At 46.4% G+C, this 13,187-nt stretch overlaps 1 protein-coding gene across 4 annotated transcripts in view; it reads right to left on the reverse strand.

Annotated features, from left to right (window-relative positions):
- Positions 1-12,785, reverse strand: part of PARD3 (par-3 family cell polarity regulator) — a 1,241,096-nt gene extending 1,228,311 nt beyond the window's left edge. For all 4 annotated transcript variants that reach the window (XM_033931514.1, XM_033931513.1, XM_033931516.1 and 1 more), the window contains exon 1: positions 12,639-12,785. In XM_033931514.1, the coding sequence (XP_033787405.1) occupies positions 12,639-12,758 (120 nt within the window). In that variant the 5' untranslated portion in view covers positions 12,759-12,785. The remainder of the gene's footprint in view (positions 1-12,638) is intronic.
- Positions 12,786-13,187: the final 402 nt, after the last annotated feature.

Consider the following 13,187-nt stretch of genomic DNA (forward strand, 5'->3'; position numbering starts at 1 on the left):
TCCGCGGTTGCCGGATCCTCGGTTGCCTATAACGCATGCATTGTTATCCCGCATCTTAGGGGTTTTGCCTGGGATTGCGCATTCGGGCTTCGAAGCAGGTTTATTTAGGGTGGCGTTTTCCTTGGCGTTCTTCGGGGCTTTGCGAGTGGGTGAGTTGCTCGTTCACCCGTCCGATTTACGGGGCATGCGCGGTCTCTTGCATAGTCAAGTGCTCGTGGATGGGGATACAGTGCGGTTATTCATCGCCCGGTCTAAGTCGGATCAGCTGGGCAGGGGGCGCACGATAGTATTGCACCGAGTGGAGGGTTGTACTTCGTGCCCCGTCCAATCTTTGGCTGCCTATATGGCGGTTCGACCTGATTCGGACTTGGCGTTGTTGATTCATGCTGACGGCTCTCGCCTTACTCGTTACCAATTTCTGGCAGTGTTGCGTCGGGCACTGGGTCGTTGTGGCGTTGAGCCGATGCGCTTCGGCACACACTCCTTTCGCATAGAGGCTGCTACCAGTGCCTTCGAGGCGGGGTTGCCTGCTGAGGTTATTCGACGGCTGGGTCGTTGGTCCTCGGAGGCCTATCGTGGGTATATTCGTTCGTCGGGAGTCGGGCGGGGGTGTTCTCCGTCGGGTCAGTCCAGCGGGTAAGGGTGTTCCGAGCCAAGTGGGGGTCTAGGGCAGCTGGGTGGAGTGTCCCGTGGAGGGAGGGGGCTGTTTGCTGGTGGGGGGCAGTTGGGTGGGTTCCCTGCATGGCTCTCTGTTACTAACTGTTAAAGTGTTGGGGGACGTTGGCTTGACTGCTGGGCTTTGCTTTACAGATGCCGCTCGACGTGTCCTGTCGGTATGGATCATCGGGCACTCCTTCGTCCATTGGGCCGGGGAGCGTGCTGTGGTCCGACCGGGTGGTCAGCACTTGGGCCTTCGTCTTCGAGGAGTCTATGTCTCTTGGTGGGGACAGCGGGGTATGCGCTGGCATCAGCTGCTCACTCTTCTGGACGATCTTCGTCGTCGTGCCCGGCGTCCAGATCTTTTAATTTTTCACCTTGGGGGCAATGACGTTGATTCCCTTAGTGGAAAATTTTTAATTGATATGGTCATAGGTGATCTTGGAGTGATTCAGGGTTGGTTCCCGGGGGCTAGGCTCGTTTGGTCTGACATTATCCCGCGACCGAAGCGGTTGGTATCCCGTAGATGGACCAGGGGGCTTATCAAGGTGAATCGACAAATTGGGAGGTGGGTGGAGGCTCGGGGCGGGTTGCAGATCAGACATGCTTGGGTAGATGTTTCTTGTTTAGGGTTGTTTTCTAGAGATCAGGTACATCTGTCGGACATCGGGTGGGACCTATTGCTCGATGATTTTGCTTCTTGCTGTGAACGCGTGTTAGACTTCTAGCCACAGCTCTGTTCATTGTTGGGGGGGGCCTGTAACGAGTTTCAGGCCTGTGGCGGTATCCCGAGCTACTGGCGGCTGGTCTCATCATGGGATGAGTGGTGGGCCGGCTGGGAGCCGTGCCTGGTGGGTCTGATGACCCTGGACAAGGGGGCATGTGGGGTCATGCCACCCCTCGGACCCTTGCTTAGACGGCAGGGTCGGGGGCCATTTTCATCTATGTCGGTAGCTCGGGATCAGGGTCACAATGGTGATACCATTGTGTGGGTTTAATCTGATAAAATGTTATATAATGCTGTTTGTATATTTGGTTTATTATGCAAATGTTATTTAAATATGTTTATTTCACAATAAACAGGGCTGCGGCCAGTTTTCACCAATCAGGTGTGCGTGTCTTTTGGAGGGGGGGGGTTTGGATTGGAGTCAAGGCTAGGATGAGTATGCTTCAGGGTAGCGGGCTGCTCCAGCTTCCGCTGTTATAAAAAGCCCGAGAGCTTGTCTCGACGGGCGGCTCTAACGCGGAGCTGGGAGGCCCGCGGAGCCGTCCGTCGGGTATAAGTTAGGAAGGGGTGGTTAGGCAGGCAGGGAAGAGGAATCGAGGGGAGGAGGTCCTTCCGGCCGTGGGAGGGATCTCCAAAAGGGTCGAGTAGGGGCCGCAGGGTAGGGTGGGGAGGGGGTATATAAGCAGGGCTCTCGGAGGACCGTAACGGTTTCCGGTCCTCCGAGGCTGCTTTCCCGCCCTCCCGCCCATTGGTTCAGAGGGGTGCAGCGTTGGGTTTTCGGTTGGCGGTATCCCGAGCTACTGGCGGCTGGTCTCATCATGGGATGAGTGGTGGGCCGGCTGGGAGCCGTGCCTGGTGGGTCTGATGACCCTGGACAAGGGGGCATGTGGGGTCATGCCACCCCTCGGACCCTTGCTTAGACGGCAGGGTCGGGGGCCATTTTCATCTATGTCGGTAGCTCGGGATCAGGGTCACAATGGTGATACCATTGTGTGGGTTTAATCTGATAAAATGTTATATAATGCTGTTTGTATATTTGGTTTATTATGCAAATGTTATTTAAATATGTTTATTTCACAATAAACAGGGCTGCGGCCAGTTTTCACCAATCAGGTGTGCGTGTCTTTTGGAGGGGGGGGGGGGTTTGGATTGGAGTCAAGGCTAGGATGAGTATGCTTCAGGGTAGCGGGCTGCTCCAGCTTCCGCTGTTATAAAACGGTATAGACATTTTAAAAATAAATAAACAAACTGGTCCTGAAAGTTCATGTAGAAAGCAGAGTGTTAAAGCAAAATCCTTTTTTTTTTTTTTTTTTTTTTAATAAGAGGGGCTTGTTAGTAAAAACTTTTTCTCTCTCAGCCTGCTTTTAACATGATGAACCTGAAGCAGAGTTACATATTAAGAATTCTGACTCAGTTCTGTTTTTCAAACTAAAAAGATTCTCCGAAAATGCTTGTAATAGACTATGGGTTCTTTTTACAAAGCTGCAGTCGCGATTCCCATGCAGCAAATGCAACAAAGCCCCACTTAATTCCTGTGGGTTTCGTTGCATTTGCCACGCCGGGAATCATTTACCGCAGCTTTGTAAAAAGGAGCCCCATGTCTTTTAATTCATCTGATTTACATTTGTATAAGGACAGTTTTTTCTAAACCATATTCTGCATTTCACATTTTAAAGAGACAGAACAGAGTTTCAGGCTAGACAGATGCAAAAAAAAAAAAAAAAAATGTAACGAGAAGCCCCTAACACATCTACAAAATGTACAAAAGGCAGGACAAAATCTTTCCTTTACATAAATAGTTATATCTAATCCAGACAGATCTACACAGAATACATCTCGAATGAGGATGTATTTTTAAAGGGGTAAACATATAAACTAGTCTAAGGCCCATCAGAAACTATGGGCAAAAAATGTGTTACATACCTACATGAAATTATGCTCTAGTCTAATAGAGCAGCAAGCTGAGAACCAGGGAAAGAAGGGTTCAAATCCTGCTGTAGCTCCTCTACCACCTTGGGCACAATTTCTGGCCTACAGACCCACTGGGAACAAAGAAATCTCTACTTTTCAAGCACTACCATATTTTCACGCATATAACGCGCGCATTATATACGATTTTACAAACCGTGCATAACCATGCGCGTTATATGCATGAGCGTGTTGTACAAATTTTTTTTTACATAGTTTCTCCCCCCCCCCGACGTCCGATTCATCCCCCTGCCCCACCCCGAAGGACCGCTCGCACACCCACCCCAAAGGACCGCTCGCACCCCCCCCCCGACGTCCAATTCATCCCCCAGCGCCCCCCCCCCACACGGAGAAGCTGCCTACCTCTAACCACACTGGCCCCCTCACCCCTTGAAGTCCTGTCCCCCCTTGAAGTCCTGTCCCCACCCTGAAAGCCTGATGCCCCAACCCGAAGGACCGCCTTCTCTGACATCAGAGAAAGGGCGGGACCGCCGGCAGAGGAAGCAGCGCAGGGCTCAGAGAAGGGGCAGGACCGCCGGCAGAGCTCACTGGCATCGGGAGCCAACGGTAGGCAGCTTCTCCGTGCAGGGGGGGACACTGGGGGATGTGCAAGCGGTCCTTCGGGGTGGGGGGGCCAGCGGTCCTTCGGGGTGGGGGGGCCAGCGGTCCTTCGGGGTGGGGGGGCCAGCGGTCCTTCAGGGTGGGGGGGCCAGCAGTCCTTCAGGGTGGGGGCATCAGGATTTCAGGGTGGGGACAGGACTTCAAGGGAGGACAGGACTTCAAGGGGTGAGGGGGGGCCAGTGTGATTAGAAAACTGAGCGGCAAGCATGCTCAGACCATCTTCTTTGTCTGTAGATGGTCTGCGCATGCTTACAGAGCTGGGAGCAGGTCAGGGCGGCGAAAGGAGAGTCGGGACGAGAGGAGACTCGGGGCAGGGCGGCGAAAGGAGAGTTGGGACGAGAGGAGACTCGGGGCAGAGGGCAGGGTGACGAGAGGAGAGTCGGGACGGCAGAAGGAGATTTAAATTCATGGAGCAGCATGCGCGGTATACGCGTGTGCGCGGTATATAATAATTTCTTTACATAAATTTAGGTTTCCCGCATGCTATAACCATGTGCGCGTTTTACACAGGTGTGCGGTATATGCGTGAAAATACGGTAATTTGTGCAAGAAGTTTCCTTGCGGTTAAAATTTATTTCCTATGCTTCAAAAAGTATTATCTGTTGAGTTGAGCATACTTAGAAAATCATTAATACCCCAAAATAGCAGCATTACATCAAGCAAGGCAGAGACTGTAAATTAGTGTTAAAAGCTGATAAGCTAATCAGGGATGATAGGATTTGTATGACAGACTGTTTTAGTTTGTGTGTGCTCTGAAGAGTGATCCAAAAGAATTTCTATGGCATAATAAAATGATGATTTTTGTTAGTCCTAGAAAAAAAAAAAAAATCACAGCCTGCACAGGTCCTATACTGTACTCACAACACAGCAAACAAAACCACATTAGTGACCAACTTTAAAAAGAAAATATAACTCAGTTTATTAATCATACTTTCAACAAACCACTAACTCTGCATTACTGTCCCAAGGGCTTTTTATTGGTTTCAGATGAAACTGCTTTGCAAGATTAAGGTTAATGGATCACCAACCAGTAGTTTTGTAATAAAAGGTTATATTATCCTACAAAATCTGAAATGAAGAAATGTATTAGACATCTCAGTCTTGAGCGTCATTTATAGAATAGCATGAAATTTTAATCAGCACTGATTTTTGGGCATCATTTACATAATCGAGTAGCGGGTCTGGGTAAAGCTAAGCAAAAATAAAGGGGTAAAAGTCTCTCTCTGTATTTCCCATATAATTGTCATGTGACAAATGAAAGTGTAAAATGTTTAGTTTAATACTTGATGTTATCACCCTTCAATCATACAGATGTGATCCCCTAGCACCCTTCTAATGGCAATCCTTAATTAACCTGAGGATAAGGGATTCTTTTTACTAAACAGGGGTATAAAGTGGCATTACCTCACCTTATGTGGGCTTTTTCCCATATGCTAATGCAAGCCTTAATAAATGTAGGAGCCAGCTGAAAATCTTTTCTTGCTTCTTCTTCCCCACCACCTCTCCACCTTGTCAGTGAAGGTTACTCCCAGATTAGCAGTAGCTCTTTTAGAAATTCAAACAAACAAGTAAGCAAATGGTCTGCTAGGAAAGAAGAAGGAAAATTATGGAGGCAGACACAGTCAAAGTTGAAGAGGTCTATGAAAATCTATAATAACATAGGTTAAATACTGCCTGACACACAGTCTGTATATCACTCTGAATGGGCCGTTTCAGGGGCTTAACTTTTGTGCTGTCAGTGAAAAGGCACTGCCCAGGAAAAGGATCTAGGAGTCATTGTTGAGGATATGTCGAAACCCTCAACTCGATGTGCGGCAGCTGCTAAGAAAACAAATAGAATGTTAGGAATTATCAGGAAAGGAATGGAAAACAACAATGAAAACGTTCTAATGCCCTTGTATCGCTCTATGGTACGGCCGCACCTCGAGTATTGTGTGCAGTTCTGGTCACCATATCTCAAAATAGATATAGTGGCTTTAGAAAAGGTACAGAGAAGGGTAACAAAAATAATAAAAGGGATGGGATGACTTCTCTATGACGAAAGGCTACAGTGGCTTGGGCTCTTCAGCTTGGAGAAGAGACAGCTCAGGAGTGATACGATAGAGGTCTATAAATAGTAGTAATAGTAAAATAATGAGTGGCGTGGAAAGGGTAGATATGAATTGCTTGTTCACTCTTTCCAAAAATACTAGGACTAGGGAACATGCAATGAAGCTACTAAGGAGTAGATTTAAAACAAACTGGAGAAAATATTTCTTCACACTATGTGTAATTAAACTCTGGAATTCATTGCCGTAGAATGTGGTGAAATCAGTTAGCTTAGTGGGGTAGGTTTGGATAATTTCATAAGAAATTAAGAATGGCCTTACTGGGTCAGACCAATGGTCCATCAAGCCCAGTAGCCCATTCTGATGGTGGCCAATCCAGGTCACTAGTACCTGGCCAAAACCCAAGGAGTAGCAATAGTCCATGCTACCAATACAGGGCAAGCAGTGGCTTCCCTATGTCTTTCTCAATAACAAACTACGGACTTTTCCTCCAGGAACTTATCCAAACCTTTCTTAAAACCAGCTACGCTATTCGCTCTTACCACATCCTCTGGCAACGCATTCCAGAGCTTAACTATTCTCAGGGTGAAAAAAAATGTCCTCCTATTGGTTTTAAGAGTATTTCCCTGTAACTTCATCAAGTGTCCCCCTAGTCTTTGTAATTTTTGACTGAGTGAAAAATTGATCCACTGGTACCCGTTCTACTCCACTCAGGATTTTGTAGACTTCAACAATATCTCCCCTCAGCCGTCTCTTTTCCAAGATGAAGAGCTCTAACTGTTTTAGTCTTTTCTCATACGAGAGGAGTTCCATCCTCTTTATCATCTTGGTCACACTTCTTTGAGTCTTTTCTAGCGCCACTATAACTTTCTTGAGATAAGGAGACCAGAATTGAACGCAATACTCCAAATGAGGTTGCACCATGGAGCGATACAGGGAAATTATGACATTCTTAGTTTTGTTAACCATCCTTTTTTTAAATAATTCCCAGCATCCTGTTTGCTTAGTAACAGCATCTTTGTTTTTACCTATCACCATAGGCTGGGTATCTATCAGCTTCTCATACTACCTCTCCCACCCTTCATCCAGTCTGTCTGTCTGTCTCTTGTGGCCCCCTGCAACCTTCACCAATTTCTCTCTTCCTCATTCCCCCTCCGGCTTTTATCCATTTCTCTCCGATTCTTTGTCTTATGGCTGCCACCAGCTCTTGCCTCAGAGACTACTCTCAATTCTGCATAGAGATCAGGCTCCCCAAGCCCATATGCTTAAGCCCTGCAGTGCAGGCAGTTCAAGCAATCTCATGGTTTCAAGTCCCACAAGACTTCCCAAACTTCCTGTTCCATGGGCTCAAGCATATGGAAAGCCCGAATGCTGTGCAGAGCTGAAAGTAATTTAAGGTAGCTCTGCAAAAGGAGTGATAGAATATCTTGCTGTTGAAATCCCTGGCACTAAGGTGAAAATTCTAGGTACCATGGGGACCTGGTGCCCAGGATTTAGCACTATTTTACCACAGCTGTAAAATAGCAGATTTTATATTTTTGGTTTTATTAAAAAATAAAATAAAATAAAAAAAAGTTACCACATGAGCACATTCTACGATATTAAAAATGTACAAAAGAGGAGAAGGACTTGGGCATGATCGTATGTGATGATCTTAAGATAGCCAAACAGGCTGAAAACGTGATGTCAAAAGCTAGAAGGATGCTAGGGTGCATAGAAAGAGGAATGACCAGTACGAAAAAGGAGTTAATGATGCCCCTGTATAAGTCTCTGGCGAGACCTCATTTAGAATATTGTGTACGATTCTGGAGACCACACCTTCAAAAAGATAGAAGCAGGATGGAGTCAGTCCAGAGGAAGGCTGCTAAAATTGTCAGTGGTCTACATCATAAGGGGACAGACTTAACGATCTCAAAGTATACTTTGGAGGAAAGGGCAGATATGACAGAGATGTTTAAGTCCCTACTTGACATAAATACACATGAGTTGAGTCTCTTTCACTTGAAAGAATACTCATTCCATGCCCTCTCACTCTGAAGTTATCTAAGGAAATACTTTTTACTGAAAGGGTGGTAGATGGGTGCAATAGTCTTCCGGCAGAGGTGGTGGAGACAAAGAATTCATAGTGGATGCTGCAGATGGGCAGACTGGGTGGGCAATTTGGTCTTTATCTGCCCATCATGTGTCTATGTTTCTGGAAGGCACCAGGAAGTAGCTGTTTCTTTTCAAAACACTGCATTAATAAACCAAATACATTATCTAATTGCTAAAAGAAAAATGAGTCGCCTACCAAACCAAGCTAAAGCCATTCCTTGATCATTTCAATGCTTCTCTCTCATTACATATCCAGCGTGAAAAAAAAAAATCTTTCCAGATAAAAGAAATCATAAAAGGCATCAGCAACATATCACACATGCACAAATAAGACTAGAATGGAGCCCAAAACAGATTATGAACTCAGCAAACAGATTCTACATTAGAAGATTCAACAACAAACATTCTCTAAACCAGTGTTTTTCAACCGCTGTTCCTGGTGTGCCGCAGGGCCGCCGGGCCCGGAGCTGACAGGGGGCCCGAGGCAGGGGCGCCAGTAGCTCGCCAAGGCAAAGTGAGTCGATCACCCAGGACTCACTTTGTCTTGGCGATCTAATCTATGGAGCCGATAAGTCTTCTTCTCCCCGACGTCAATTCTGCAGTCGGAGAGGAAGTTCGGGCCAGCCAATCGCTGCCTGGCTGGGCGGAACTTCCTCTCCGATTGCAGAATTGACGTCAGGGAGAGCATGCGTCGGCGTCGGCTTTGGGGCCTGTTATCCATTGGTGGGTCCTGTTCCCCGATGGCAGCGGCAGTGTCGGTGGCTTGGGGAACGGCAGGGAGAAAGAAAGAAAGGGGGCAGGCAGGGAAACAGAAGGAAAGAAGAGAAACAGAAAAAAAGAAAGAAAGAAAGAAAGGTCAGGGAGAGAGGAAGAAAAAGTCGGGGGAGGGAATGAGGTGTGGAGGAGAGAAAGCATACAGGCTGATAGAAGGGAAGAAAGATTGGATGCACAGTCAGAAGAAGAAAGTGCAACCAGAAATCACCAGACAAGGTAGGAAAAATGATTTTATTTTAAATTTAGCAAAGTGGAGGCAGTATTACCACAGTTTTCAAAGGAATTTGCCCAAATAACTTAATAGTTAACTGGGTAAATTCCCAGAGATGAAAACTTCCCTTCACTTACTATGCACAGTTCTGAATTTATATCTGCTGTCTATATTTTACAATATGGTCACCTTTTACTAAACCGCAATAGTGGTTTTTAGCGCAGGGAGCCTATGAGCGTCAAGAGCAGCGCTGGACATTCAGCGCAGCTCCCTGCGCTAAAAACTGCTATTGTGCTTTAATAAAAAGGATGGAGGGTATATTTGTCTATTTTTGTATGCTATAAAAACCAAATACAGAGAGAGACTGAGAGCTGTTGACGAAGAGCTACGTGTGTGTCTTTCTTCGATTCCAGCCAGAATATCAGCTTTGTGTTCAGCCAAACAGGCCCAGGTTTCGCACTGAATAAAGTATTTTATAATTTTTATAATTTTTATTTCGTAATAAAGTAATTATAAAATACTTTCTTTGTGTTTATTTGATTCCTATTCAAGAGAATTACTTTATATATAGTCAATATAGGCAGAGAGTTAAATTTTTTAACATTTTCTAATGGTGGTGTGCCTCGTGATTTTTTTCATGAAACAAGTGTGCCTTTGCCCAAAAAAGGTTGAAAAACACTGCTCTAAACAGTAACCTGAATGCTTAAAAGAAAGCACATTTGAGAATGTCCTCCTAACTCCTGGAAAACTCATTTCAAACTAGTCCAGCACTGGATCCAATAGCCTCAAAAGCACATAAATTTTGCATTCATAATCATTTTCTAAAATATGTGCCAAGCCTGGTTTTTAAATCATGATCTGGTTATCTGGGTTTTACCAGCAGAACCCAAACATCCGATTCCATTCTGCTTTTTGCCCAGTCACCAATGTACAGATTACATACAGTGTACTGTATATCAGATTCACACAACACCCCTCAACATTTGCCTGCTTGGGAACTGTTTATAAACAGCTCTGCTCTCTTTCACATTAATCAGCCTCTCCACCCACAGCATAACCAAACATATACAATGTATTCAAAATGCACAATGTAAACAAGAGAAAGCTGTGAAACAGCACCATCTTCACAAAAAGAAGCAAAATTCATGACCCTTCTCCAGCATTGAAGTTTACTTCGACATAAACTCCTCCTTCCATTTACCCCACTACATTGCAAGTTTCAGCTACAACTTGGCAAGATAACAGAAAATTCTTGAAGTAAACATCTCTAAAGCAAAACCCTGTAATCAAGTCCTGCCATGCAAAAAAAATTAACAGTATTTTCAGTGACAGACCAATTTATAACCAGATGTGTACAAGTTGATACAAAAGAACACTGTAACCAGAGAATTATATGAAATATTAATGCGGGAAGAGGCATAAAAATCAGAGGCTGGGGGGCGCCTTACAGATTAATAGTTTTATTGGGATTTTAGACATGCATTCAACAAGGGTGCATATCTGAAAATATAGAGTACATGCTTCTGTGAGCTTACTATAATGTATTTTAAACATATAAAACCTCATATGACAACTGTTAAAAACCCTAGTCTAAAGTAATAATTAAGATCAGCATCATTGGAGAGTTGGGTCACACACTCTAAGTCAGGGATCTCAAAATCCCTCCTTGAGGGCCGCAATCCAGTCAGGTTTTCAGGATTTCCCCAATGAATATGCATGAGATCTATGTCCTTTATAGGACCCCCAGGGACTCCTGAAGAAGACTTTTTCTCGAAACGCGGACCATGTTGGGTCCTGTATCCCTAGCGGACTAGGTCCTTTAAGGCTCTTATGTGGATGATTTACTTTTATGTGGATGGAATTATTTTATGTGGATGATTTTAGTGTACCTTTGGAACTTTGATACTTTCAAATAAAGTCCATTTAGGAACATCATCACTCCACAGTTTTTTTGGTTATCTATGTGCATGCACCGCTTTGAATGAATATTCATTGGGGAAATCCTGAAAACCCAACTGGAGGGACAGGAGGGACTTTGAGACCCCTGCTCTAAGTGGAGAAGGATACCATAATGCCTTTTATTGTGGTTTATTTTATACCTTAGCAACCATTCGGCTGGATGAAGGAAAATCAAAATCAAAGTGAAGTGCATTTGAATAATGATATCCTTTCTCAGCCAAGGGATCTTGTTTTCCTAATAATTGAATTGATAGTTGTTAGCAGTTGTTAATATGTCCGCCTTATCCTTCTTGGATCTATTGTTGAGGACTTGAGCTGAATTTAAGCTAAACATTTATTTTAATTTATTTGATTATTATGTATTTTACCTTTGAGTATTATTTTCTTGCTTTTCTTCAACTTTCTGTACATAGTGGATACTTGATTTATAACATGTAAAAATTTGATAAATAAATAAATTTAAAAAAATAATAAAAAATAAAAAAAGCAACCATGGACCTCTGAGAAAGGAGTGTTTTCCGAAACACAGACCATGTCAGGTCCCCTGGTTCATTATAAGGAGGTATTTTCAAGTGCATAAAATATTTGGTATAATAAGCATTGCCTGCATCTCGTACATAGGAGTCTGCAGTTTGTTTTTGCTTAAAGTGATCTGTTACACATTTTAAAATAGACACACAAAAGGGGCCTGAATAAGCTCAAGTCTGAAATTTGGGAGCAGCAACGCCAGTCATCGCGACTAAAAACATTTTACGTCACGGCATCACTCATTTGTCTTTTTATGCCACCGTCTCGGAATATTTCACGCCGCTTCGAAGCCGAAGGGTTTTTGCACCGCGTTCAGAAACGCGGGGGTTAACTTAGTGGCTGCCGGGGGACGAAACTGGGAATGGACGCCACGTTCAAGCCAGGGGCGCGTGGTGTCAAAAAAAAAAAAATGCACTCGCGACTCAAGACAACTTTTGCTCTTCTGCCCAACCGGTTGCAGAGATTTCTCTCTCTCTCGATCTTTTTCGCGCGGCAGAGAAAGGGGGGGGGAGGGGGCTCGGAGGCGATAGTTCCCGGGCGCTTTGCATCCCGGCTTCTCTCCTGAAGGGCCTGGAATAGCTGGGAAGCCTGGGGCTGGATTTGAAAGTGTTTACACTGCGGCAAGCGCAGAAGCCAGGGCGAGAGCGAGAAAGGGGGCAACAGGCTGCTCTGACCACCTTTCGCCTAGCCTCCCCCCACCCCCGACGGGAAGACCCACCTCAAACTTGGGCGCTTTCGCCCCGTTTCCCACCCGCTACTGAGCGCTCGAGCCTCCCCCACAGCAGCAGCGGAGGCGGGGGGGGGAACTCCTGTCGAGAATGGGGAGCGCGTGAAGGGAAAGCTGGAGAGGTTAAGGAGGGCCGGGGGAGGGAGCCCGAAAGCTTCTCCCCGACACACGGGAAAAGTTTCCCACTCGGCACACAACTTGTTTTCCGAGGAGGGAGGTTCGCCTCGCGGGCGGGAACGTCCCGGCGCGCGCGCTTCACTCCTTCCCCCTCCCCCCCCCCCCCTTGTTCGTTCTCGCGCTGCTCCCCCCACCCCCAGCTCTCACCTTGCCGATGGCCTTGCGGTACCTGGTCAGCGCTTGTTGCACCAGGTTCAGCACCTTCACGTTGCCGTCGCCGCACGGCACCACCACCCGGGTGCGGCCGAAGCACACCGTCACCTTCATCCCGCCGCTGTCCGGCTGCGGCTCAGGGGCTGAGCGGGTCCTCCTCGGGAGGGGGTGGGCGGCGGGGCCCGGTTCCCATTCTCGGTCGCCGCACGAAACACACACACACACGGCAGAGCCCGAGCGAGCGCAAGGCCTCCTCTCCGCGGCCGCGGCCGGTACTGCCACTCCCCGGCGGCTTGAGGAGGGGGGGCGGGGAGGGAGCACTTGCCACAACGCTTTCTCTTGGTAATTTCTCGCCTCGGTGTCGTCGTCGCCCCCCAAAAATGAGCCGATAAACCCCTCCCCGAGCTCACCTCCAATTACACAAGCGCGCTATCAAAACTCCGTAAAACCCAGGTTATACGGACTCATTGTTTTCCGTAAGGGCTAAAACTCCTTTAGTACATCTGGTCCATTGAATGGGAATCTATAGGGGGAAATGCCTCG

The sequence above is a fragment of the Geotrypetes seraphini genome, chromosome 2 (genome assembly GCF_902459505.1).
Source record: "Geotrypetes seraphini chromosome 2, aGeoSer1.1, whole genome shotgun sequence".
Classification (NCBI taxonomy): Eukaryota; Metazoa; Chordata; class Amphibia; order Gymnophiona; family Dermophiidae; genus Geotrypetes; species Geotrypetes seraphini.